Source organism: Corvus moneduloides, chromosome 2 (genome assembly GCF_009650955.1).
Source record: "Corvus moneduloides isolate bCorMon1 chromosome 2, bCorMon1.pri, whole genome shotgun sequence".
Taxonomy (NCBI): Eukaryota; Metazoa; Chordata; class Aves; order Passeriformes; family Corvidae; genus Corvus; species Corvus moneduloides.
This window is the reverse complement of record NC_045477.1, coordinates 29,300,638-29,327,344: the sequence shown is the minus strand read 5'-3', so window position 1 is coordinate 29,327,344 and position 26,707 is coordinate 29,300,638. Positions and strand designations below refer to the sequence as shown.

The following is a 26,707-nucleotide window of genomic DNA, read 5'->3' as shown; positions in this document are numbered from 1 at the left end:
CAGGGAAGACAGATCTGCTTGAAGCAGACTTGGCTAGAAAGACTTGGGTATTGAAAAAGGAGTCCCTCTTTATGCAGCTGTGTCAGTGGGAAAAAGCTGAGTGGGGTGAAGTTCTTCCTGAGAGTCCCATTCCTACTGTTCACAATTCCTGGACATCGTTTGCTTTGCTTGCCAGGAGCTGTCTGAACTCTGAGACTTGATGATATTCCTTCAGTCACATTTTATTCTCCTTAGACATTCTTCCCTGAAAATATGCAGGAACTAAACCTGAAGCAGGAAAGGAGCACGTACCACTCTCCTGTCATCCAAAAACCACACCAAGCCTGAAGAGGAGGCAAAGAAGATACAAATGTATCATGAATTAAACAGAGCAAATATGAGTCAGAGTAAGTGAGAAAGAGTTGCTCCTGGAACAGTATGGCAGTGTCCAGGCAAATTCCTTTCTCTAGCTCATCAGATCCAGCATCTGATCTACATCAGCTTTGCTGATGTTTCCTTGCAAGAGGTCTTGCAATTAAAACTCTGCACTTGGGTAATCTCTGCTGGTTCTATTCAGTCCTCCAGCAAAATCAATAACCTTATACAGTTTTTGCTTTTGTCCCTGTTTATTTTCTGGTGAGAGCCGAAAGGAAACAATTTCCTTTCAAAACTTCTCCCTCCCAAAAGGAGGTCTGTAAAAAAAGGCAAGGAATTGCAAGAGACCAAATTCCCCCTAATCAGAGAATCATGTTTTTTTTAACAAAAAATATATAACCCGTACAAATAGGGAAAACTCCTGAAATCAGCCTTCTCCACACCTGAAAAGAGATGGGAGGGAAAAACAAACAGATCAAGTACTGAGTGTTATTTACACTGCTTGGGGGTAGGAAAACAAAAGAAGAAAACATAGGCAGGAAGAAGAAGAAAAATAGGAGGAGAAAATTTCCTCTCACCCCTTTTCCTCCAGCTCTATTTGGCACTGCAGGAGTGGCAGAAATGGGAAAGGTGCAGTATTTCTGTTAAGTCATGACTGGAGTACAGGCCTTTCCCATCACTAACTGCTTTGTTATGAACACTTATCCAGCATATAAAAAGGTTAAAAAAAAAAAGCACAAAAACTGAAAACCCTATTGTAAACTACGTATCTGTGATCTCATAGCTGTACACACTGTTCCTGGATCTGCTGCCTACTCTCTGGGTCTCCCCATACTGCTGGCAAGAAAAAGACAGGACACAGCAGCAGCACCAAGATGCACCAATATGGACATGTTCTCAAGCCCCCTGCAAGAGTCAGCTTTTTTGACTGTCTCCGTAGGTGAAAATGCGCTTTCCACTGGCCTCCAGTGCCCACTGCCAAAAAGACACACCACTCGTGCCAGCTCCTGGGAAGGTAGAAATGCCAAAGAGAGAAACAAATAAATGAAAGAGACTAAAGCATGAATATCTGAGAGCAGGGTTAGATTCGTATCTGTCTCCATTCTTCCAGGCCACAGCAGAGCCATGCCCACAGAGCCACACTGGCAGCACAGCCCGGGCCCACGGAGCGCAGTTCGTATCCATCAAACCTACAGCTTTGTATCGGGGTGCTATTGAGGATCTGGTTACACAGCACATCTCTCATCTCAGTACGATCTGTATCGAACACGGCCTGCTCCTCTGCAGCAGCCACAATGGCAATACTAGTGCAAGCTAGATTTGCAAAGCCACATCTTCATTTTAAACCAGTTTATATTCATATATTCTATCAAAGGGGGTCATGTCCACAGAGCAACATCCATTCTGCCAAGATGAATTCTAGCCACAAAGCTGCTCCCTACACCAAGCCTGTCACATCAGCCACATCCCCAGTACCAGAAGAGTTTGTATCCACCGCCAAGACTTTGTATTAAAAAGATTTAGAAATTATTTACCAATCCAGATCTCTCCAAGCACATCACATGTTGCCCAGAGCAATGAAAATCCAAAATATGTGTCCATGGGGGAGGGGAAGAAAAGGTTTTTATGTCTCAATCACTTTGAGATTTTCCTCTTGTTTAAAAAAATAATTAAATGTCAGGTATGGAAGGTGCGTCTGCTTTGAAATATGGGGAGATGGAGAGAAGAATCCCTGTAATTGCATTCCTTGCCACCCCTCTCTTTGTTCAGCAATGATGAGAACTTCACAGAAAGCATCAGTTGTTTGTTTCTCCCTCTTCCTCATCAAAGGACTGCACCCCAGAGGAGGTGACATCTGAGACTTTGCGGCTCAGTGCAGCATGTTCCACCTCCTCTCGAGGAGACAAAGATTCCAGGTCCCGGCACACTGCATCATCCTCCTCTGGAGAGGGCTTCTTGTTTAGGAGAGGAGCCTTCTCCAGCCGTGGGTTCCCTTCATCCTCAATGTGGTCCTCCATGTACGTGCTGGACTCAGCTCCACCCCCACTCTGAGCAGTCTGCAGGGGCCACACGTGGACCAGCCCCGTGCTCTGGATGAAGTTCTGCTCCTGCCGCTGTTGCTGCAGCTGTTGCTGCTGGAGAAAGCTGCTCTGAAGCAAAATGCTTTCCTGAAGGTTTGTCTGGGACTCATCGAAATTCTGGCCTAGGTAGGAGCCGGTTGCTGGGGAGGCGATGAGGGACTGGTCACTGGCCTCCCAGGCGTCGGATGAACCTAAGCAATACATGCCCTGCGAGACGTAGGAGTGAGGCCAGCTATCATACTGCGTCTGGGCCATATGCTCTGCAAGCAAAGGAGACAAACAACACACAGTCAGACACTCTCCCTAGGCCGAGCTGCCTCATCCAGGTAGCCTGTGTGCCTGTGCAAGGCACTGTACTGCACAGGGCAGATGAAGCCTTTACAGGGAAGGAGGGCAAAGAGAAAACACAGTTCTGGGCAGTAGGCGGGTGACCTGGATTATACCCACAACTGACTGTAAGAGCTGGTAGCTTTAGTTGTGCTCTAAAAAGGCAAAAGGAACTGGGCTTTGGAGCCACAGTGTTAAGATTAGATTCCCTGGACAGCTCCACAAACAGGGATGACTCTAGCAGATCTGACTGGGACTACAGAATAAAACAGGGCAGAGCAAAAGAGAGCAACGTGACAACAAGAGCAGGAAAGGGGTGTCTTAAGATTAGCAAGAAACACTGGAGCTCACCTTGGCTCTCCATCAGCTCCTGATAGTTCTCAGAGTAGTTGCCTGCTGGATTGTCCTGATTTGAGTTTACACTCACATCCTCACCATCCATGGAGGACCAGGCCATGAGAGTCGCTTCAGAAATAGCAAATTGCTCCATCACTCCTGTGCCAAAGGAGACAGGGAAGGGAAGCAGAGATGTGTTAAAGTCTCCACTTCTCACCATCGTCCTTTACCCCATCTTCTGGTTACACTGTCCCACTCTGGTCTTGTCTCAGCAACACCCATCACCCACAACTGGCCCTCACCCTTTCTACTTTGCATTCCACTGGCAATACTCCAACCATCAAAGTCTCCCTCTACTTCGGTCACCTGAAGCACCCATAGCCTCTCCTGAGTGATTTTTTCCAAGCTTCTGCACTTTGGTCTCTCCACTCCGGGGCATCCCAACCCAATCCAATCCACGTGCCAACACAAAGGCATCGCTACCTGCAAGGAAGCGGGCCTCCTTCTCGCCGTCGCTGAGGTCCGAGTAGGCGTCGGCGTCCTTGCGCGCGGTCTCGTGCGTGTGCTGCTGCTGCTGGCTGTGGGCTTTGCCCCAGCCCTGCCACTCAATCATGTGCGCCACGCGGCCCTGGCCCATCGCCGTCGGCTTCGTGACGTGGTCCTTCATGCTGCGAGATATCCCTAAGGGACCAGACATTGGAAAACAAGGGAGGGCTATTACACAGCTCCAGCGCTTTCTGCCATGCTCTTTACCTCTCTTAGAAGTGGAGCTTTTCCCCTCCTTTCCTGGGCAGGATGCATGACTAGGGCTGGGTGTCTCCTACCCTTCACTGCATCACTCTCCAGGGGAGTTTCTCCATCTTTCCTTGGACAAACTCTCAGAAGGGGGAAAAAGGGGAACCCTAAATATGAAAGACCATTTCCTTCCTTGCCTAGAATCCATTTAGGTTAGAGTTGGGCATGAAGGATGAAGCCTGGAAGTGAACAAACTAAGAAACAGAAAATGGGGTTAAACCCAAGACTGAGGGGAAGCAACTGAAGATGTCTGAGCAGGGGTGCACAGTGAGAAGCCAACAGGAGTAAGACAAATCTGTTCTTTGAAAGGGCAACAACTGTGAGATTTCTGTATTTAGAACCATGGTGGTGGAGACTCCTCTAAGGCCATGAAAAGGCGAGAGCCAGAAAGGAGCAGTTGTGAGAGCAACAGAGAGATATGGGAAGAGGCACAAAGGCCTGTGGAGAGAAGCTGCCAAGGATAAAGTCAAATTTTGAGGACCTCACCAGAGAAAGATGATTTAGCCAAAGCCCCAATCCCATAAGCATTGGAGTTGCGTTTCAGCTTGGGGAGGATGGAGGTCGTATCTTCCATGGAGAGCTGAAAAGAGAGAGAATATGAAGAAATGATATACAGGAAGGAGAAAAGGAATTGAATTGAAGTGAGAAAACAGTAGGTAGTTGGAAGATGAGGAGCAGAAGCAAGCAATAAGAACAAAAGAAAGAAAGGAAAAATTAGAGGCTATTTAACCAGGACTGGATATTGCACAGCATTGGGACTGAAGCAAGGACAGAGGGAGAGGCAGAAAGAGGCTGTGAGAAGCCTCCCATTGGCAGCTGCCCGTCCTCCACAGACATGCTGCACCATTCCCAACTCTTTGTTAGAGATGCAAGACATGGCTGAGGGACAATTCAGGGATCTTACAGTGGGGAGTTGTCAATGCAATAGGCAAGACACAGCAATGTATCACATATGCATCATACTACCAATCTTTTTATGTCACTTTGGGGTTTTTTTTCTTCCTATATGGTCTTAATAAAATGAACATGACTATATCAGTGATGGGCCCTGTTTCAAGCACCTACATCTGCAAAGAAATGCGGTCTACAGCTCTGCTTAATTTTCTTGACTGTCTTCTCTGTGTTTATCCTCAGACCCTGAATAACAAGGAGAGGGCACTACTGGGACAGGCAGCCGTCACAAACATCATCACAAAAATAATCTCCCAAGATGAATTCATCAGGTTTCTTCAGAGATGCCAGGCATTGCATATGAGGCTTAATTTTCACAACGGCTAAATAAGCATTGCTTCTGCTCTTCATTTCAACCTCTCTGAAAATCAAGGCCAGAATGTTTCAAACACAAAGTTACTCCAAAGTCGTGACTATGACACTGGAAATTTTAAATCCTGACACAAAGCAAGCATTTGGTCAGAGGCGCACACTTCATAAAAAGCGTGTGGAGCAATAACTGGGCAGTGAAATAATTGGAGGCAAAGGAAGGCATTGTAAAGATGTTGAACTGCATAGAATTCCAGTCAATTGCCAAAATATGAGAGGTGTTTTTTTCTGGAAACTGTATAAATGCAGCAGCTAAGGCATCCTGTAACTGTGGAGCCAGGAACACGCCATGTGTAACGTGAGCTGAAGAAATCAGAAAGCAGAGGAAGAACAGTAAAAAGTGAGAACACAGCCCTTGTTCCATGATGCATTTCCTTTGGTGATGAAGCTCGTTGGGGAAAGTCCATCTATGCCCCCACTGGTCATTCCTGTCTAGGTGCTGCTGCTCAGTATCCACCCACTTGTTCCAAGATGGCCTGGGGGCTGTGCTGTGAGCTGCTTCATGGAACCCATCCAAAAAAGAAAGTAAATTGCAGAGGGTTCCTACTACTGCAAGGTTGGAGAGCTGTGACATGAAGGCAGGAATGAATGGGAAGGGAAGGAAACTCATGACCCAGCTTCTGTACCAAAGATGATCTATGGAATTACACTGGGTAAGAGCTGCATTATGAAAGAGCTCCATGGATTCTGTATGGGCTGGAAAATGGGAAACTGCAAGTAAGGAAACTGTCTTCTACTTTCTTTAAGGAAATATGACCTTGTGTACTTTGCTTTCAGCTAGACAGAGGTGCAGCGAGGAAAAAACAAATGACAAATTTCTTCCAGACAGTTGCTGCGTGCACCATTATTATCCCACACAACTTGTTCCTATAATTGATCCTAGGCAAAAGATCCCAAGCTGTAAGTGCCACAAAGACAGAGATATCAGCAGGGTGAGAATTAGTTAAAAATATGTCCCCTTGATATTCAGTGTCCCAAGTGCTTTCAAATCACAGAGAACCAGAAAACTACAGGCATTTTAAAAGTTTTCAAAGTATCTGGAATTAGAAAATATTTATCCTACTCAAAATGGAGCTGCTAATCCTGCCCTTAAGTGTACAAAACTATAAAGTTAACTTACGTGAAAGTATTTTTTAAGTACCCTTAAAAAAAATCCAGTAGAACAAATATTTATTAATCCTTTCTCAGGATGCTGTTTCTGCATTAGTGAAAAAGAAAAAAAAAATTTTTTCATGGCACAGGTATTAAGAGCAAAAGGAACACGTGTAATTAAAATGTTTCCTTGTTTCTCATCTGCTTTTTAACTGAAGTTAACTGGTACTCACCATCTACCCTAGGAGACATTAAGAATACTTTTACCTCTATGTGCAACTGAAAATGAGGGAGACATTTCTCCCAAACTACTGGAGAAGATCAAATGATGCTCTTATCAAGGACTACTGATTTTTTAAAACATGCTGGGCAGACACCTTTCTTATGTAGCAGTGCCCAGAATTCTCAAGAACAGAACATACAAAATGGCACACATTTGCCCCAAAAAGGATGAAAGCAATTCAATAGCCAACTGCAGACTGAAATACCTGCCAGACAGCAAAAGACTCAGAAGCAAACAAAAATCTATCACCATCCTCTGAATTGTAGACAACTCCCAGAATTTCAGTGGCACTAAGGACTTTCAGTCATGTTCCCATTCTGGCCTCCACTGTATCCAATGTCAGACAAATCCTGGTCTTCCTGTGACTAGAAATTTGACAAGTGACACAGTGCATACTCACATTGATACCATCCCAGGAGAAATCTGTCCGTGTTTGCTAAAGAAAGCAAAGAATGGCACCAGATTAGTGTAACGAAGAACTTGCAAGCAGCCATTCAACTCCACTAGTTTGCCATAACCAACAGGCACTACTTTATGGTATGTTATAAAAAACGTGTGTCTTTCAGGCTGGTTTCATTCCATGCTGGTGATTAGGGTGCCCTGTAGGCGTCACGGTGTTTGAAGGTGGAATAGTGAATGGGTGGAACAGTGACAGAGTAAGAAAGAGAAAAGCACCTTTTCACAAGGCTCCCAAGTGTGGGTTGCACCACTTTGAGGTTAACACAAGGAGGAGCTACACCACCTTTGTATTTTGAGTGTCCTACAGCAAGCAACAGAATTCTGCTGAAATTATTTCCTCCTGCAGTGTTTCGGTTTGTCCATTCTGGCTCACCCCCCCCTTGCAAACCAGAAACATTTCCCATATCAGCCATCACAGTACCAACTCCCAGTGTGTTTCCCTCAGCTGGGAGGACTCACATCTCAGCATCTTGGGTTTGGGGATGAAGACACTCAAGGAAATTTAGATGACTCATGTTATACCTATGGTATCCATTCATATAAATCAAAATGTTCACTGAGGTGTAGCTTATGCTCATTGACTTTTAGATCTGCTTTGATTTGACTGAATTCTCCATACAAGATCAGGCCCAACAATTTCTGCCAAGACTCCATGAAACTCTAAGTGTCTTGAAGTTACATTCCAAGCCAGCAAGGTAGACAAAATAAAAATACCTATATATATATATACCTATTAACATTTTCCAAGGTTTTGCAAACTGTATGTCATTTGTTAAGGTTATTTGTGAACATTATTTGTGATTCTTCAAATACTACACATTCAAAATAGATTTTTTTTTTAATTAAACATCATTGCATACCCTGAACCTTACAAAGCTGAAAATTCAGGTATCTAAGAATGCAGAAGCTGCAATAATTCAATGAACCAGCCCTTAAGATACTGCATGGTAAGTCAATTGGCAGTGAGTTACAGGTGAATGCAGTTCTAAAATTCAACATGAAGACAAATGTGCTTCTTCAAAAGATTTCATGGCTGTGCTGCTGAAGCTGGGACAGACACAGTGCTGGACATCCCAGTGCAAATCCCTTGTTCAAGGAATGCAGACTACAGGCTTCTCAGAACTGTCACTGTTTTTCTCATGTTGTGTTCCACTCCCGTCATGAGTGGTTAAAAAGCACTTTCATTTGCAAATTCTCACTCACTATGGATCATGTGAAGGGACTGACTCAGCTCTGTTCAGAGCAAGCCAAACTACACAGGTATGATCCTCAGGAGCTCACTGGCATTCTGGTCCACTCGCAGATGATGCACAACACCCATTTCTGAACTCAGAATTCAAACTTCCTGATCCCCTTGGCCAAGTAGCTCTGGGCCACACACTCACCTCAGTGGAAGGTCGATGGAAGCTGCTGCCATGCAGTGAACTCGTGCTGTCCATATTGATTTGGTCCACATCTTTCAGTCCCTTCCAGTCTACTGCAATCACCTCGTTTCCTGTGGGAACACATCTGGTCAGGCTTCTTAATGCCACTACAATTTGTTCTAGCAGTCTTAAGCCAACTCAGCTAAGCAAGCAGGAGAATCATTGAGTTTAAGGCCACAACAGACTTAAATCAGACATTCCGTTTTTAATCAGACCACCTGTACATCATCAGCAATTATATTTCACACAGATATCTCCATATGAAGACCAGTCACTTGTGTTTTTCTCAAGCATGATGTATGCTTGGCTAAAGTACAGATTCATCCAGTCATGATGCATGACTGGGAAAGAACCAATTCCTTTAATATCCCCTTTCAATATCAAACCATCATCCCTTAAAAAGACATTTGTTATGGTTTGAATTGGTTGACATCAGCTTAGAGCTGCTGGCTCCTTTGCTTTGCCATTCTCAGCAAGATTAAAGACCTTTTTAATACACTTCAAATTTTAAATATCGATAGCCAGGTAACCAGGACGGCTCTGTGCCATCAGCAATTTACTGTGCCTTCAGCCTGGGTGCCATCCTCAAACTAGGTTTAAAGTTATTTGCTCCCATGTCACAGAGGAACAATTGTACTGTCCTTATACCTGAAGCTCCTAGAATCTGTCAAGAAATGTAACCCCCAAATGATCATCTCTTCCTGGGATCAATTCAGCTGTGTCTGCTCTGTTTGGATTGAATGTGAATGGTTCTACTTTTATCATCTTCTAACTTGTTTTTACTCTTTATAGCAAATTTCTCCTCCACAGGCATATGCAAAGCCCCTCGCTCATTCTAGCAGCTCTGGCACATTTATAGAGTGCTCATCACTGCACTTCCCAGGTAGAAATCTTCTGACAAGTGAGAGATGCTGCACTCCGCCCCACAGAGGCCTGCAAGAGCCATGGAGGCACTTAGGGGTGGGAAGCCTGAGGCATTCATCAGCTAGAATTCAAAATGCAAAAAATCTGATTTTGTCCCCTAAAAAGGCTAAACATAGCAATACAAAAAACATCAGAAAGACAATGCTATTTGCATATTGTGGGGTCCACCACACCTTCACATCTCAAATTTATGCTGTGCAGGAAGATCCCTTTCTGAAAGAACGAAGGGATGTTTTTTCCTTCACATCCAAAGTACGTTTCTGCTCATCAGGATCATTAGAACCAAGTGCTTTAACAGCATCCTCCACATGCTTCTAAGCAGGCTGAGTAAAGCTGCTGTTCTCTGAGTTGCAGTTCCTCGCAACTCACGGAACTCAAAAGAAAAAGGATTCCTGTACTGTATGCTACAAAGGTGAGCACAGGTCAGACACAGCCAGACTTCAGGAGGAGGCAGGACATGGCTATGATGAGCATGACAAACACCACCCTCCAGGGCTGTGATCCTCCTAACTGGTTTTCCTGACAAGCACATGCACGTATTGGGCCTCACTGAGCTCTTGCTGGCTTCACTGCCACCAACTGGACTGGCAACCTTCAGTCCAGCAAAGCAAGAGAGGGAGATTTGGGGATTTCTGTACTCAAGCAAGAGGAGCAAGGGCTTAATGGGCCACTTGTGAGTTGCCTGTTACCACCGTGGCTGGGAACCTCTTATATCTGGGGCCCAAGCAAACCTTCTAGGACTAGAATCATCTCTGGCAAAGGGAAGCTGCAGGCAGAGCTGTGAAAGCCCAGCTGACAGTGCCAGGTGCACCAGCTGTAAGGTTTGGCTGTGGCTTGGAACGGAATATCTCGTACTCAGTCCCCCTGAACAGGGAAGGGATAAAGGGAAGAAGGAGGGAGCACTACCGGGAAGTGCAAATCTGGAGAGGAAGGAGTGGAGGGGTTGACTGTTACAAGGGTGAGCTGAGGGACCAGCACAGGTCAGTGGGAGGAAAAAACTGGTGCAAAGAGCAGGGTGGGAGCCTGCCCCTGCATGCTGGGATCCAGCTGCCTCTTCCTGTCTGTGCTCCTTCCCTCCACCTGCAACCCTTCACACTAGAAGGGGAGAGCTGGGGCATTGCTGCCACAGAGATGAACAAGAGAGGGATGCTGGAGAGGCAGGAGAGATGTCACCCCTCCAGAGCAGAAGGCAGCTTCTCAGAACCCTTCAGTGCAGCTAACAGTGTCACGCCTGTTTCATCTCCGTTTACCTGAAGCCTTCCTCCTGTACTCTCAGCTCTTTCTGAGCATAATGCTGTGGCCCTTCTGTAAGTCTAGAGACACCCTGGCCCACATTGCAAACAGGCTGCAGCACCATTCTGGGCATGCACTGCAAAGACACCTCCACCCCAGCCAAAGAAGGAGGAGCCTCCTGCTCAGCACAAGTGACTTGACAGCCCCAAAGTTCAGCAAATGACACTCAGCCTCTGCTCTCAATGCCACAAGCCCACTGATGGTTTCCTTGGAGTGTTAGAATATGGAAAATATTCATAGAACCACACAATGGTTTGGGTTGGAAGGGACCTTAAAAATCATCTAGTTTCACCCCCCCTGCCACAGACAAGGACACCTTTCACTAGGCCAGGTTTGCTCAGAGCCTCATCCAACCTGGCCTTGAACACTTCCAGGGATGGGACATCCACAGCTTCTCTGGGCAACCTGTGCCAGTGCCTCGCCACCCTCACAGTAAAGAATTTCTTCTTATTATCGAATTTAAACCAACCCTCTTCCATTCTGAAGCCACTGCCCCGGTGCTATCCCTCTATGCCCTTGTAAAATGTCCCTGTCCAGCTTTCAGGCCCCCTTTAGGTACTGGAAGGTGCTATAAGGTCTCCCAGGAGCTTTCCCTTGTCCAGGCTGAATACTATTCTGGCAGATGGCAGCATCAAATGGCTGAAGAACATCAAACAATTATTTGTCTCAAAGTCCACACCTGTTCTGTAATAGTAGAACTAAAGACCTACAGAATTTATTTACTACTGTTTCTTTCCAGTTGAAACACCTCATCTACCTAGTTCAGGGAGAAAAAGTGAGTAATATGTGATTTTGCATGCTCTATAAAGACTGAATAATTATTGAAAATAAATTCTTGGTCTAAACAGTTTCATGAGTACTAAGAGAGAAATATATTAGGAGAAAACAACTCTTTAACATCTGTTACATGCTTTTAAATGCAGTCATATCTGCTGAAAAGTTACAACATCAGACTGGTTGAAAAGAAAATGTATGTGCTCTAACTGATGTTGGGCCTGGAGCAACATTACTTTCTCTTATTGAAAGTTGGGTAAAGGTTAGCGGCTTTTTTCCTCTTCTGCTAGAAATAGCAAGAGCAACATTAACCCATGTTAGATCAAGACATGAAAAAACCGAGTTCTGCTCTGACAGATGGAAGGAAGGAAACACAGAAAATCAGAAGAAAAGTATGGAGAGTGAAGTGGGAAAACAGAAACTGAAAGCAGTTCTTAGCAAATTAGTATTCTTTTTATCCAGTCTCCTGTCAACCTCTTTCTCCCTGCAATTAGCACAGACGGTTTTTTTTCTTTTGTAATGGTACATTTCTTCTCCAATATAATTTATTTTCTCTTATTCATCTTCCATTCCAGCTTCTGCTAATCATCATGACTGTTCCATTTGTAATTCTGTGATCAATCACCTCTCACAGAATAGTATTTGCTCTTCTCCGTATCGAGCTGATAAGAATTTTTAAATGAGTGGGTCATAAAGCTAATTTTAAAGTGGAATTTTTACAAACATGCTATCGAATTTCTCATTTAGATGTCCTGAAATGAGGTGATGAAAGTTGAAAGATAACTGGGTTTCTGATTTCCTTGTCACTGTTTCTGTATGGTGTGTATAGAAAGGATATAGAGGGGATTCATTTTCATTGAACTTTTAAAAGATGTCTTCATTTTATTTTAAAAATTATTATTTGGTTTGGGGTTTTTTAACATCATAGATTTCATCCTTGTTTTGGAAGAGTTAGTAGATGGCTGAGGAAAAAGGAGGAGGCTGATTACATGAAGCAGAAAGGGAGAACGAAAGCAGTCAAAATACATAAATACATTAAGCCAAATTCTTTCAGATCATGGCTGCTTTGTATTTTCTAACACAAATCAGATAAAAACAAACACTGCAAAAACACTCATAAGAAAAAGATGTCTCCATTACAACTGACATAACATTCCAACTCAAGTCGTTTAAGCCTTTGGGGGAAAGTATCAGCCCTCTTTCTCTTACACTACTCTTATGGCAAAAATCAAGACTTATTTTTAAGTCAAGCCTTTCTAAATAATAAAGATGAAAAACATTTAAAGAGGAACAAACATGGGGAAAAAAATACCCTTTTCCCCAATTCTTGCTTTATTTTGGTTTTTTTGGGCATCATAACTTTGGACTCTCAGAAATTAGGAAATGTGTGTAGTAAGCATTCCAAGCAAAGTGATCCTTTTGATCAATGCTCCAGAAAAATCAAACACCTGGATGACTGCACCTCACCTTGCTGATCACCTTGCTGAGTAACAAACTACTTCTTTACTACTTTTGTAGCTCATTTTGCCACATACCTTAATTTACCATGGAAACACAGAGTTTCTTAGTTGGACATATTTTCAGTTTCTTTGCATTTCTGTGATCGTAAGAAAATCACCTTGCTTTGAATTACTCAAAATTTAATCTAAACAAGCCCATTCTCCTTGGGTTTCCTCGACATTTTCTGGATTGCTGTTACCACTGTGCATTAATTGATTCTATATTTGGTACCTGTACCAGTATGTTGTTCATTTACCAAAGTCTATGCTTGAATCAGGCTTCTGCATCGATGGCTTTAAGCTGTATCTATAGCCTTTAATAATCTATTGTGTTGTAACTTCTGTGCTGGATGTTAAACATCATCTCCAATTTGTCTTCTCTATTTTGTTCCACACCAAGTAGATGAACAGAGTTTGAGAGTCTTGAATTTTGTTTTTCCCCTCTGAACATCATGCTGGTGAAGATCTACACCACATACCAAATAAGTATTTGTGTTATTTGCTTTCTGATGTGTCATGCCAATTAACACAAGAAACATTTCAATTAAGCAATGACTTTCCAGCACTGCTATTATCCCCTGTTAGCACACTTTCTTCTGTTTCTCAAATGTTACTTTCCAGCAGAGAGCAGAAACCTTGTCATTTGGTATTGGTAGCCAACGTTATTGTTGGCAAAGATGAATATTTAGAGTAAATGGTCCAATTATTCTTTTCCATTCCTTTTTTTTTTTTTTCCCCAAACAACTAAGAAAACAACAAATGTAATTGCAGTAATTATGATCAGTCTTTGGATTGTTCTTTCCCTGATACCAATTTTCATGATACTCGTGGGAGTGTGTATCTTTGTCAAGCACAACATCATCGTGTCTTGTCAAATGTGGTTGAAATTAAAGCAGTTGAAGCTACCGGGAAGGACTAACAGATGGGTGGCTAGAATAACCATAGAAACATTTTTCTTCCCTGCCTGCTTTACACAGAGCCAATCAAAGCTATCCAAAAGGTCATCAAGGAAAGGAATAAACCTCTGTCACCAGAGCTGTCCCTGAGGTGAACCTCTGAAGGAAGCACTCAAATTCTCTTAGGTAAAGCTGAGAAATCTGTCAACCCAAGTTATTCACATAATTCCATAAGAATTCTAGCTTGTACTGCATAAGGAAACATAAAAATTAGTTATCTGCTGCTGACACCTGCCAACAGGGTCACTTGTGGAAGAGAAACTGAAAAAAAACCCTGTTTTTGTGGAGGAGACAGAGCTGAACAGGTTGGTGCTCATCAAGGCACAGAAGTGTCTTGGTCTCCACAGAACAGATGCCTTTCAAATTTCTGATGAAAAATGGAAACACCTAAAGCTCTGACATGCCTGTAAGATTAGGAATCAGCTGGGCAGTTCTCAGGATCTTTGCTTTGAACTTCGGTAATTTGAATTTTCCAGACCATTCTGCCTCTCCGTGCAGGTAGGTCCCTTTTCAGAGCTGTTTAGGAGATAGAATTAATGAACAAAGCTGCAACACTTACATTTTTCTTCTTGACTGGAAACACTTTCAAACCAATACTAAAGGCTACTGCGTATCTTCAAGTAAAAGGAGATGAACAGAGAGCCTAATGCTAGACAGAGGCAGCTCTGCTCTGAGAAGCCACCATGTCACTTGGGCTAAGGAGGTCCTCCAAAACGAAACACATCCAATTAACACAAACTTTAAAAACCCCAAACCTCAGAGCCCTGCCTCATTTGCAGAAGAAGTATCAGCCAGCATGAACAGCAGCGATGGGTTTATCCTCATTCTTCACTGCTTCTCTGAAGTGCAGAGAATGTGTCCCCAGGGGCCTTGCTCAGCACAGTGAGTGTGGAAATGTCAGTATGAACCAAGGTAGCAGCCCCTTCTGGCTGGCCCATAGCCAGCCTTACAGAAGTAATATGCAGCAGGCAATTTCATACGTTGCTCTCCATACATGTTTAAATTTTAATCCTTCTGTAGCCAGCATGTCACATGGGCACTGTCCTGGAGCATTAGAATACTATTAGATGTGCCATCTTCATGCTGTAGTTCCCTCCGTAACAAAGGGGAAGAAGAACCACGCCCAGAACTCCTCAAGAGTCAACCAGCAGATCACAACGCACCTTTCTCACCTCAGGGATGCTCCTGGTCCCCCTTTGCAGGGTGGACAAAACAAGAGCCTGCTCCAAACACCAGCACATGGGGGCAGTGGCAGCCCGGGAGTTTCAGGCTCCACTCTCCTTACCTGCCCCGCCTCAGCTGTAGGGTATCAGGCTGGCAGCCCCAGAGGGTACAGCCAGGAGTGTACAGCCAGGTGGCTACACCCTTCTCCACCACAGCCATCGCACACTTGGTCACAGCCCTCACCAAGCATTTGGTTTGGAACAGCAGCAGTGGTCAGAGCCAGCCAGGAGGCATTGAGGCTGCTGACTCCCTGTCACCCCTCTCCCCAAAAACCTAAGTGCACACCTCTGCCTTCTCATCCTTTGTCACTGTTTTTCCCCCCACAACCAATAAAGGATGAAGATTCTCCTTAGCCCTCCTTTGGCTGCTTATGCACTTACAGAAACATTTTTATTGCCTTTTATGGCAGTGGCCAGACTAAATTCTGGTTGGACTTTGGCCTTTCTAATTTTCCCTCTGCACAACCTCACAACATCCTTGTAATCTTCCTAAATGGCCTGCCCCTTCTTCGAAAGGTGATACATTCTCTTTATTTCCTGAGTTTCAGACTAAGCTCTCTGTTCAGCCAGGCTGGTCTTCTTCCCCACCAGCTCATCCTTCAGCACATGGGGATGCCCTGCTTCTGCACCTTCAGGACATCCTCTTGAAGAATGCCCTTCCTGGACTCCTTTGCCCTTTAGGACTGCCTCTCAAGGGACTCTCTGAAACTCTCCTAAACAAGTCAAACTCTGACCTCTGTAAGTCCAAGGTGGCAGTTCTGCTGATGCCCCTCCTTACTGCTCTGAGAATCAAAAGCTCTCTCATTTTGTGATGGCTATGCCCAAGACAGCCTCCAACCACCACATGACCCACAAGGCCTTCTCTGTTCACAAACAATAGAACCAGCAGGTGCCTTCCCTAGCTGGCTCACTCACCAGCTGTGTCAGGAAATTCTTACACACACTCCAGGAAACTCCTAGTCTGTTTCGTCTCTGCTGTATTATATTTCCAGCAGATATCTGGTAAGAGAAACTGTTCCCAATCCTAGAAAGTCACCACGAGGGCTTCAGGTGTCCTCACCAGACAGAGCTCCACAGTTCCCTAAGCAATTGGGGAAAATGACAAAGAGCTGCTGGCACTGAGACTGCAGGGGTTGAGCTCACCAGGCAGAGCTGCAGGCACTGAGTGCCCAGCCCTGCACCTGCTCAAGTGAGGCCACACCTCACCATCACATCCACCCCTAATCCCACCCTACAATTTTCCCTGCTGTCCCTGAGGGCATCCACACCTGCACAGAGCAACCTCCATGAGGTACTCACTGTTCACAAGGCTCCTCTAATCCCCCCAAGGGCTACCCCACTCCCTCTGTTGTTTGTCCTCATGTCAAGGGAACAGTCATCAGTCTCTGCCAGGTACACAAATCATTTGTTCAACCTCCTCCTTAAGCCCAAACATGGGCTTAACAACCCCTTAGACCCATGATACATGGTTGTAGGACCACTCATTGTCAGAAGACAAAGAGGAACCCTCGTGGCCAGTTTCTACTTTGAGTTAATTGCATGGACCATGGGGAATATCAGCTGAAAAAATCCTTCACCAAGCAGAAAGCACAAGTTTCTTCACAGGACTCCCCAAGCCATGCCTTTTCTGCAGTCAAAGGGAGACTGACACACCACACATGCCAGTCTTCTGTCTCCTCCAGAAACTTACTATTTTGATTCCAACTGCACTTCTCACATCTTTACTTGTACAGTTTCTATCCCAAGACCCACTAAATTCTGGGTCCTCTTTATCAGCTGTCCTGTTTCTCACCAAGCTGGCTATGTCCAGCTCCAGGAGTTACCCAGTTACCCAGTAACTAACAGCACTATTTCTAGTCCCATGCTCTGGGCAGGGCATCACTGGGCAGCATCTACCAGTTCCTGGATATCATGGGAACACAGGGGTGCTCTGCTCACTGTTCGCCCTTGGTTCCCTGTTTTCCAGGTTTTGGCCTCTTAGTCTGTTCTCTTTCCTTATTGTTTTCTTCTTCTTGCCCGCTCCCCCCCCCCCCCCCCCCCCCCCCCCCCCCGTGATTGGGTTTTTCCTCTCTGGTTTCTTTTCTTCATTCTTTTCTTTTGGGAAGTGGTGGGAAAGGAGTTATTTAGTATTTGTTTGGGATCAGTATCAGCTTGTCCCTGAAGTGCATGTGTAAGAAAGACTATTCAAATAGGGGAAACAGCAGCGATATTTTCCCAGAATATTTGTCCTAGCCTGTCACAATTTACACCTCAAGTAGTTCCCAAGACAGACATTGCCTCTGTATTTAGTCATCTTTAAAGGATTCATCTGTTCACTTCTAAAATCAAAAAAAAGCCTTTTAGTACCCGTAGTATCCTATGTCAAGTACTTCCACAAGTGAATTCTGTGTTACATGAGGAAGCGCTGACTTTTGCTTGAAACTTGCCACTTGCTAGTTTCATTTGATGTTTAGATTCTGCTTTGAAATTGATAATGAAATAGGCTTCCCTCATCATTTTCTCCATGCTGTTCCTATCCCAGAGAAAATTCATGATTTTATAGATACGTCATATCCTTAACCATCTCATTTCCATACTTGAGAAATCCCTGTCTATTTAAATGGCTCCTTTCATATTAACCACACGATACCTTTGATTGTCTTTGCTGCCCATTTCTGAATCTTTTCCAGTTTGATTATGGCCTTTCTGAAATGGGAATAGACCATTAGGGACAACACATTATATTCGAAGTAAGGGCACCGTATGAATATTTGCATAGTAAAATGCTGTTTCTCATTTTATTCTCTTATTCTTTTCCTAATTGCCAACATTTGGTTGGCATTTTTAGTGGTACTAAGCATTAAGCTACACATTATGACCCCAAGATCTCATTCCTGCATGGTAATAGTAAACTCAGAACCTCCATCATTGCAAATGAAACACTAGAAATGCTTTGCCTGTGTGCATCACTTTACATTTATCCACATCAAATTTCACCCATAATTTATGTCATTTGATACTGTGAAATCAAATGACCTAGTAATTCAATATTGTGAAATCCTTTTTCAATTCACCACATGCAGTTTTCTTCCTGCTCCCCCAAATGATTATTGTTATTATCATCATTTGTTACCTCATTATGTAACCCCCCGCCCCCCTTCTTGATATCATTTATGGATATGCACAGATCTGAAAAAATATCCCTATGAAAAACTGATATTTCATGATAATCCTTGTTTCCTATCTTTACCCAGCTACTTGAGGAACTTCTCTGATTCAACAGAGATTCATGTCTTTTAACAGCCTGGGGTGAGTGACCTTTACAAATGTGCTTCGCAAATCCAAGTGGACTATTGCCACTGGACCTCCTTTGTCAATATTGGTTGTTGACCCCTTCTAAGACTTATAAATTGTGATATCCACTGACAACAGCAGGGTTAACTCTTTCTCAGTACATCTTATCTGTCCATGCATGTACTAATTCTGTTCTTCAGAGTAATGTTTATTAGCTTGCCTATCTTGTTTACTAGCTTACAGTTTTCCAGATCTCAAAATCATTTTAAAAACTGGCATCACATTATCTACCTTCCAATCTTCTTGTACCAAAGTAACTGGAAAACATTACAGATAACAATCTGCAGTTCAGCTCTTTCAGCCTCAAACTTCCCCAGAAACCTTGCATGAATACCATCTGACCACTTTTTCTTCTACCTGCTCTACAGCCTCACTGAGGCTTTGATTTGAAACTGATCCGATGCATCTCCAACAAGGAAAAGTTCCACTGGATAAAATTCCACAACTTTTTCCACAATGAACAGATACAAAATTGTTGGGATTTTGAGGCTGGGGGCAGAGGGTGGTGATGTTCTCCTATGGTCTTAATCTCTCTGAGTCACCTGAAGCCTCTTTAGTAGTAACACCCTGCACTAAGTCCTCCTAATCAATGCAAAAGTCAAGTTACTTGCCTTTTACAGGTTCTTTGAATAGCTCCTGAAGCAAACATTTAATGTGCAGCCTGTCGAGGTTCCTGCCTTCACAGCCTCTTTGATCTTCCTCTGGCTGTCACAGCCTTCTTTCACCATCCTGGTCAGCGAATGTAAGTGGTCAGTAGTATAAACGCTAAAATTCTCTTTCCCATGTGGAATGTCAATCCACATGCTCACTATTTGAGTCACCAAACTATTTTCTGCAGCATGCTTTAGAGATTTTGAACAGAAACTTTCCCCATGAGCCACTTCTGATCATCATCTACAAATACAACCACATTCATTCCAGAATATAAAAATTATGTTTCATTTAAAAGTCTAGTATACTCCTGGACTTGGGAATATGTAGCTTAAACTGACAGAGAAACATCCTGATTGTCTGACATTATTCTGACCCCCTTAAAATAAGAGAGGCTAAAGGTATTTCCTTTGTTAATTATACTTTCTGTTGCTGTGCTGGAACTAGAGCATTTTTTAAAATCTTGATTTTATTGTGTTCATGTGACAGAGGGCACAGTACAACTCTTAGTAAATTATCCCAATAGTTCAGTATTTTTACTGTTTGATTTTTGCCTCGTTTCCAATCTGAATGTATCTGCCATCCTTCCATCACATCTTAACAGTTTTCTACTTCTAAGATCTACAAATCTGAAGAGTCAGATGACTTCAAGGTGTTTTTTTTCTTCTGTCAAACACTTAAAGACTGTCATCAAGTCACTTCTGTAAGTTTTTATTCATGGTTGTGTGTTTATTTTCTTGTCATTCTTCAGTTTTGCAGTATTTCTCAAAGTGATAATAATAGAATTAGACAAAGTAGATGAAAAATATTTTTTTTCACAAGTGCCAAATGCAGAGGAAAATATGCTTTTCTCTCCTCCTATTCAATATTCAAGATCAAGGAACCACATCAGCTTCCTTGGCTGCAGCATCCCAGTAGTAGCTGTTGATCTACTGATTACCACTTCCAATATCTATAAGCTTATTTAGTGTGACTGCTTTCTAACATAAGAGCTCTGCTCCTATAAACACTATTCACACTCTGCCATTAGATATATGAACTGATATTTGGTTAGATTGGAACACACACTGTCTGTCAGTTCTCAAAACGAATCAAACTGTTCCGTATCAGTGATTCATCACTTTCATTTGTTACTGTCATTTTCAGCAGTTCTTCCAGTCGTTCCAGATACTACCAAGTTTATCAGTATTTTCGACCTCCCTCAGGATTTTGAACAGCATGTTCAAATCACATGGTGCTTGGTAAAATTAGAGCCACAAGTTTTTCAACAGTGATTCTTTGCTTGTTACTATTTTGCCATCTATTGAATTTAGATGCACTTAAAATGTACCGTACTCATATATTGCTAGTCAAAGAATAACGCGGTGCTAAGCTGGTTGCTAACTGATTAGAGGTTTTATCTTTTACCTAGCTCATATTTTACCTCCATTACCACAATTGTAAGTAAAGGTACTTCTATCAGACAAGTGCTTGGTTGCAGGGAGTCTCATAAAGTCATGAAATTAAGTTAGCTTGACAGGCTCTGTTTTGTATAAGCCCATTCTCACTGGTATATTGTCCTTCTAATATTTTATTGGAAATTTTAACAAATTGATAAAATTAAATACATAGGTCATCTCACAAAACCTTTAGAGTTGTGCTAACACCCCAGCTTTTCACTTGAGACCTTCCTCACTACTTCAAGACTTTATAAAATAAAGCTCTGACTTTTTATCCCAAGTGCTTAAAAACTCATGAGTGTGAATTATCTTGAATTAGTTTTTCTAAGTATCAGTCTAAAATCACAGTTGTTTGCTGTTGGAGAGCATAATCTTATTAAATGAGCTGAAAACTATTTTTTCTACTTCCCCCCAAGAAAGCATGCCTAAAATACTTATTGATTAGTTCACTTTTTCTGCTTCAATACACATCAGTCTATAGAATTAGGACTCCCAGTTCTGTCATGCCAATGAATTAATTACTTCCATCTTTTCATCAGCTCCTCTGTAATTTCTCTCATAATTCTTTCAATATTGCTGCCCATAAGAGTTCACAAAGTCAGAATGCTCTTCCTCAGTTCTGTTCCTCAAATCACATCTGTTGCACTGTACACACACACAAAAGTCTTAGGTCAATCAGCACCATGCCAAAGACCGTCTTCTGTTACTAATGACTGCTTTTGACACACACTTACCTTGCACACGTTTTTTTAGGACTCTTTCCTTATAAAGCCAGGCTTATACAGTCACACTCCTTGCTAGCCTCTCCCCACCACAACTTTGAAACCAGTCACCTGTATTTCAGAAACCCTGACGAGAGAGGGAGGTCTCAGAGATCACCTGGATCACCTGTTTTGTACGCCCTTCAGGACAACTGGCTGCTAGGTCTGGGAGATGGTCTCCATTCAGAATCTTACTGGCAGAAACAAATTCTTATCCCTGAGCTCTTTACTTGAGTTTCTAAAAGTGATCATATTGAGAACTGCTCCAAAGAGGAAAAGCCAGACTGGGAAGAAATACAAGTAGTGAAGTGAGACCAACCACAAAGCAGTCTGATCTGGAAGGAAAGGCACGGCTTTGTCCCTGTGTTGTGTTTGTCTCTATCCCAAGTAAGAGAGGAACAAGATACCCAGATGCCCCTTTTCATGTATTCCCACTCTTTTACTCACATGACCTACAGTTTCTACATGGAGCTCTGTGCTCCTTCCCCTTCCACCTGTGTGCATGCAACTAAATGAAAATATCCCTACTTTCACAACTCAGTTTCCTTCTGCATTACCATTTCCTTTCTGAGGCTTCTCCCTCTCTTTATTCCTTTTCACTGACTCACTCAGATGTTGAAGGTGAAGGAGGGAGGAACTGGACACCTTGATACATACTTGATATGTGTGAGATACGCATGCAGAGTGGATGTCTCACTTTTTCACACTCCAAGTGTGTAGACCACACTTGCCATTCCAGATCTCACTCCACACACCTACAGATCTGTGGGGGGCATAAGTAAGGAGAAAAATGCAGGGGATGTTCACTGCTTGCTCCAGCTGCTTTACCCCTCTCCTGTCAGCCTCCTACCATGCTCCCACTCTGCTGAATCTAAAGTGCCTGGATTAGGAGTGGGTGGTCTTTGGCTCCATCTCTCCTGCTGCGGGTGCTGTGAGCCACTCATTTACCCTCAGCATAGAACACCCAGTGGGAAAACAACGTAGGAAGTATGTACTCCTCCCTCTGACAGGACAATGAGCATTCCTTGTAAAGGGGAGCCCAGCAAGCCAGGTACCTGGCTTTGGCACACCATATCTGACACAGAGGCTGAAAAATTAAGAGCACTGCCTTTTCCAGACTGCATGGTCAGTGACTGATACTTGGTGCATAAGCCTAGCTGTCACTTGGGCTGTTTCTTGCAAAACTGCCAGACCAAAAACACATGGAGAGGATTTCAGGTGACAGCTGGAGTTATCACGGTGAGGAACTCTGTGACACATAGCACTCCCAGTAGTTAAAGGAAAGTGATGATGAGGGAAACATACAGGAGTGTACTAATGACATGTAGAGACCTGGGGTCCTCTGGAGGCGCAAGGCTGAAGTAGTGGGTCCAGCCCGACTCAGAGAGGCAACCACTCCAGGCTTTAGCTCCTAAGCATAGGATCTAAAAGCATAGGATCCATGAAGGTTGGAAGGTGCCTCTCAAGTGCAAACTTCCTTTTCAAAGCAGAGTCAGCTACGAGGTTAGACCAGATTACTCAGTGCTTTATCCAGCCTGGTCTTGAAAACCTCAATGAATGGATACTGAAAAACCCCTCTGGGAAACCCCTTACAGTGCTTGACACTTTTCACAGTCAAAAAGTTTTTTCCTGACACCCAGTGTGAGCAACTCTAGTTTCTTTTCTCCCACACTCCGAAACTACTATTAGTTTTTAATGTCTTGGAATATTTTCCCACCATCTTACGTCACATTCACAAAACACGTTTGCTGCAGCCTTCTGTGTGAAGACGTGAGAGAAATCAGAGAAATCACTGGAAAAAAAGAGAGAGCAATCTTGAGCTTAACAGGCTTCAGCTTTCTATTAATTTAAATCCATTCAAGGAATTAAGAGAAACCTTGCCACACTAATCAGAACAGCCAGTGTTAGGAGACGTCTCAGCTGCAGTCAAAGGTACACTTGTAATGAATTCAGATACCTATGCAGAGCTGAAACCCTAAACTTTGCTAACTCAGTTACTGACCACAATCAAGCTGATCTTTGGCATTGAGTTGGTTGGTACTTAAATATCTACAAGTTCCTAGCTGGATTTTACAGCCTTAGCTGTCCAGCAACCTCAGTGAAAATTCTCCTGTACATTCCCTGAAACTGAGATGTGAGTCGCTAGGCAGCTCTCTAGGAACAATGACAGAGTATTGCCAATACACAGACCTGACCTTGTAGCCATTACCAGAGGAAGAAGCCTCCAGTTCTCATTGTGTAATTGCTACCATGCCATGTTACACAAAGCACATGTATGACATTGACATGTGACTGGGTTCAGCTGTGGAGAAGATGATTGTATATCAAGTTAGTCTTTTAAGATCACTTTTCAGCTTTTTTCATACCTTAGGAAATCATAACATGATCACTGCCATTCTGGTGTCCTCTATAAGATTTAAAGATGCTCTATGACTATTTCAAATTATCACATATGGAGCTGCTCTGTTACGACCCTCTCAATTACTTTTCCTCAGGGAGAAATAACCAGAAAACTCATATTTAGGAAAGAAAATGTAAAGTTGCACATCACTAAACATGTGCAAGCTATGACATCTAACTAGATCATAGTAAAACATCCCTGCGGGAGATGAAGAAATCATGTGGCTTGCTTAAAATTGGAATGGAAAAAGGCCCGGAGCAAGCTCAGGGCACAATCCTGCACTGGCCCTTGTGTGGTGAATAAACTAAATGTGACTGATTATGAGGTTTCTATCACTAATTAAAACCTCTTGAATTCTGAGTTCAAAATCTGCTCCATGCAAATTCCAAGGTAAAACCAATACAAGCATAGCACTCCTTTCTCTAGGACCTACCTGGTCTTGGAAAGGCAATACAGAGCTTGTATGCTGAACTAATTCTGCAAAAATCTAACCAGATACACTTGGGAGAGAGACCACGAAGCTCTGCTCATGCTAGGGTGTTAGTTTCCAACCACATCCTAGAGCTCAGACCTAGTACTTCAAAGCACTGATTTCCCAGAATATGTCTGAAGAATCCTCTCAATAACTTCAGGAAGGCTGGAGCCAAAAATCTAGGCTGCCAGGTAAGAATTGTTCTGAACAAAATTCCTTAGGTGGAGGAGTCCAAATAAAACTCAAGGATCCCACCTTCACTAAATCCAGCCTCTAGGACTGAGAACAGAATAAGCCCCTTCTAAAGCAAAGCAGTGTAAAAGTTTCACACGAAGCAGGCATCAGGCACTACTACTACATTCATATCTGACTCCCACAGAGAACAGAATCATAGTTGTGCAATCCCCCTGAGCACACGCCTTCAAAACATGAGGGCAAGAAAAATTCCTGTTAACTGTACAAATAGGTCCCTAAAGTCCACCATGCTATCACCATCAAGAATGAACATATATCACGCCAACTAAAAATCACTATCATATGAGAAGTCAAGTATCTGTACCATTAAGGTCTGTATTGAAGGACTGCAATTTGCAGACAAAGTAAATTTTCAGCTATCATCATCCCATTGACATTTTAATGCATAAATGCTATTTTATGTTTTCATCTATGCCCATGTAACTGTATGACATTTATAAATATATATATAAACATAAATATAATCTCATATGAGAACGACACTTACAACAGCTCGGTTATACAAGAGGTTTTTTTGTAACACAGATTCCAAGTCACAAATCATAAAAACGCTGCCATGCCCAGGAACAAACACCTGTAGTTTGTATGACAGCTTAACCACATTTTGGAGTGGAGAGTGGATGTTACTAAATGCATGTTTGTTCTTTATTTCAACTGCGTTGTGGGAAGACAGACCAAGAATTAACGCTGCCAGTTCAGACACACATCAATAAAAGGCATATTGATAATTACCCAGCTAACAGGATAATAATGTCCTCAGCAGTGTGAGTGTGTGGAGGGTAGGGGCAAGGCAGGAGATGAAGGCAATCCATGTCCTGATATGCTACAGAGACAGTGATCCAGGTGAGCTTGAAGAATCTCAGGGGAAATATTGCAGTGATCTTTGTCATGTGGACATTACAGAAGATGTAAGAGATTTCTCTAGGTCATGAGGACATTTGAGACTGCTAAGAGACATAGGCTAGATACAGGAATTAATTCCCAAAGTAGAAACTGGATTCTGTAGTTTAAAGTTTGCTGCTGCAGGAGTAGATGGTTCCCTGCAAGCGCTCACAAAGGGCTTTCCCACTGAGACAAGAAGTGTCACAACACCAGGCTTTGACAAAGTCCCTCAGATTTACTCTGGGGTGACACAGTCCCTCTGAGGTGGTGGTGTGATTCTGATGTCCTCAGAGGTCTCCTTTTTCCACAGATGCCTGTGTACTCTTGGGAGAGACAGAGTGGACCAGCCTGGGAGAGAGACGCTCCACTAAGCAAACTGTTTTGCTCTCAGAGATTCATTTGGCATATTGAATGACATACCCCATATAACTGATAGCTGTACCTGTGGTTTGCACAGAAAAGAAAATTTCCTGAAGGGAAGAAAGTGTGCCCAGAATGCTGTGTTTACCTGTAGATACCTGTGCTTAAAGATCAAAGGACCTCTTGGTATCTGCATGTGTGTAGGAGGGGAGAGCTGGGTCACATAGCCTGAAGGCTTGGGATCCTCTGGTTAAAAATGTTCATGGCGTGGCCCAGTGGAAGGATGCGATCCCTCCCCCTGTGTCCCCTCGCAATGGCTCTGCGAGAGGGAAGGGATTCAGTTTCGTCTGCTCTTCTCCATTGAAGTCTACGCAGGGGGAAGGGGCAGAGAAGAAGACGTGCAGATCATGCAACGTTATGTATCCTCGGATAACAATAAACCCTTACCGAGCAAAGGAGGCAGCCGCCGGCCGCCTGATCCTGCTTCGGGAGGCACGGCACGGCCCGCACCCACCCCCTTCTCCAGAGGCGCCGCACTGACCCACATGTTCCGCGACCTTTCGTCACGGGTGACACGGGCAGACGACCCCCGGCCCCGGGCACGTCCCGCCGCCCCGCTGCCAGCACCTAGGCCAGCGGCTCCGCGGAGCCCCGCACGCCGCGGGAGACCGAGGTGGGGAAGGGTCGCACGCAGCTAATGGCGCTGCATGGGCAGCGGGGAGGGGGGCTGCGAGGGGCGACCCGCCACCCGCCGTGCCGGGGGCTGCCGTGCCGGTACCGGGGCGGGGGACGCGGCTGCCCGAGCATCCTCTGACGCCGTCCCCGCCAACGCCTTACCCACGGTGCGGGATCCGATGCAGCCCATCACTCTGGCGGGGCTCCGGGGAGAGGCGGCAGCCTCAGCAGCGAGTAGGCGGAGAAGAGAGGGAGCGGCGGAGGTCGGAAAGGAGCCGGTCCCTTCAGCGGGAAACGCCGGGGTGGCCCAGCGGGGACCGGCGCGGGGTCATGGTCAG

General features: G+C 43.9%; 2 protein-coding genes across 3 annotated transcripts in view; one reads left to right on the top strand and one right to left on the bottom strand.

Moving 5' to 3' along the window:
* Positions 1 to 103: 103 nt before the first annotated feature.
* FAM131B (family with sequence similarity 131 member B) lies at positions 104 to 26,616 on the bottom strand. Of its 2 annotated transcripts, none has more exons than XM_032098828.1 (7): positions 26,532 to 26,616; positions 8,433 to 8,542; positions 6,989 to 7,024; positions 4,380 to 4,473; positions 3,582 to 3,788; positions 3,114 to 3,257; positions 104 to 2,695 (listed from the first exon to the last, which is right to left on the bottom strand). In XM_032098828.1, exons 1-7 carry the CDS (start codon positions 26,557 to 26,559, stop codon positions 2,151 to 2,153), a joined length of 1,164 nt encoding a protein of 387 aa, XP_031954719.1. In that variant the 5' UTR covers positions 26,560 to 26,616; the 3' UTR covers positions 104 to 2,150. The 2 variants fall into 2 exon arrangements, with proteins under 2 accessions (XP_031954719.1, XP_031954720.1); XM_032098829.1 differs by having other exon boundaries at positions 3,582 to 3,779.
* The window catches only part of ZYX (zyxin), a 29,414-nt gene continuing 29,085 nt past the window's right edge, over positions 26,379 to 26,707 (top strand). The window contains 2 exon segments of the mRNA XM_032098827.1: positions 26,379 to 26,612; positions 26,615 to 26,707. Of these exon segments, the coding sequence (XP_031954718.1) occupies positions 26,402 to 26,612; positions 26,615 to 26,707 (304 nt within the window). The 5' untranslated portion in view covers positions 26,379 to 26,401.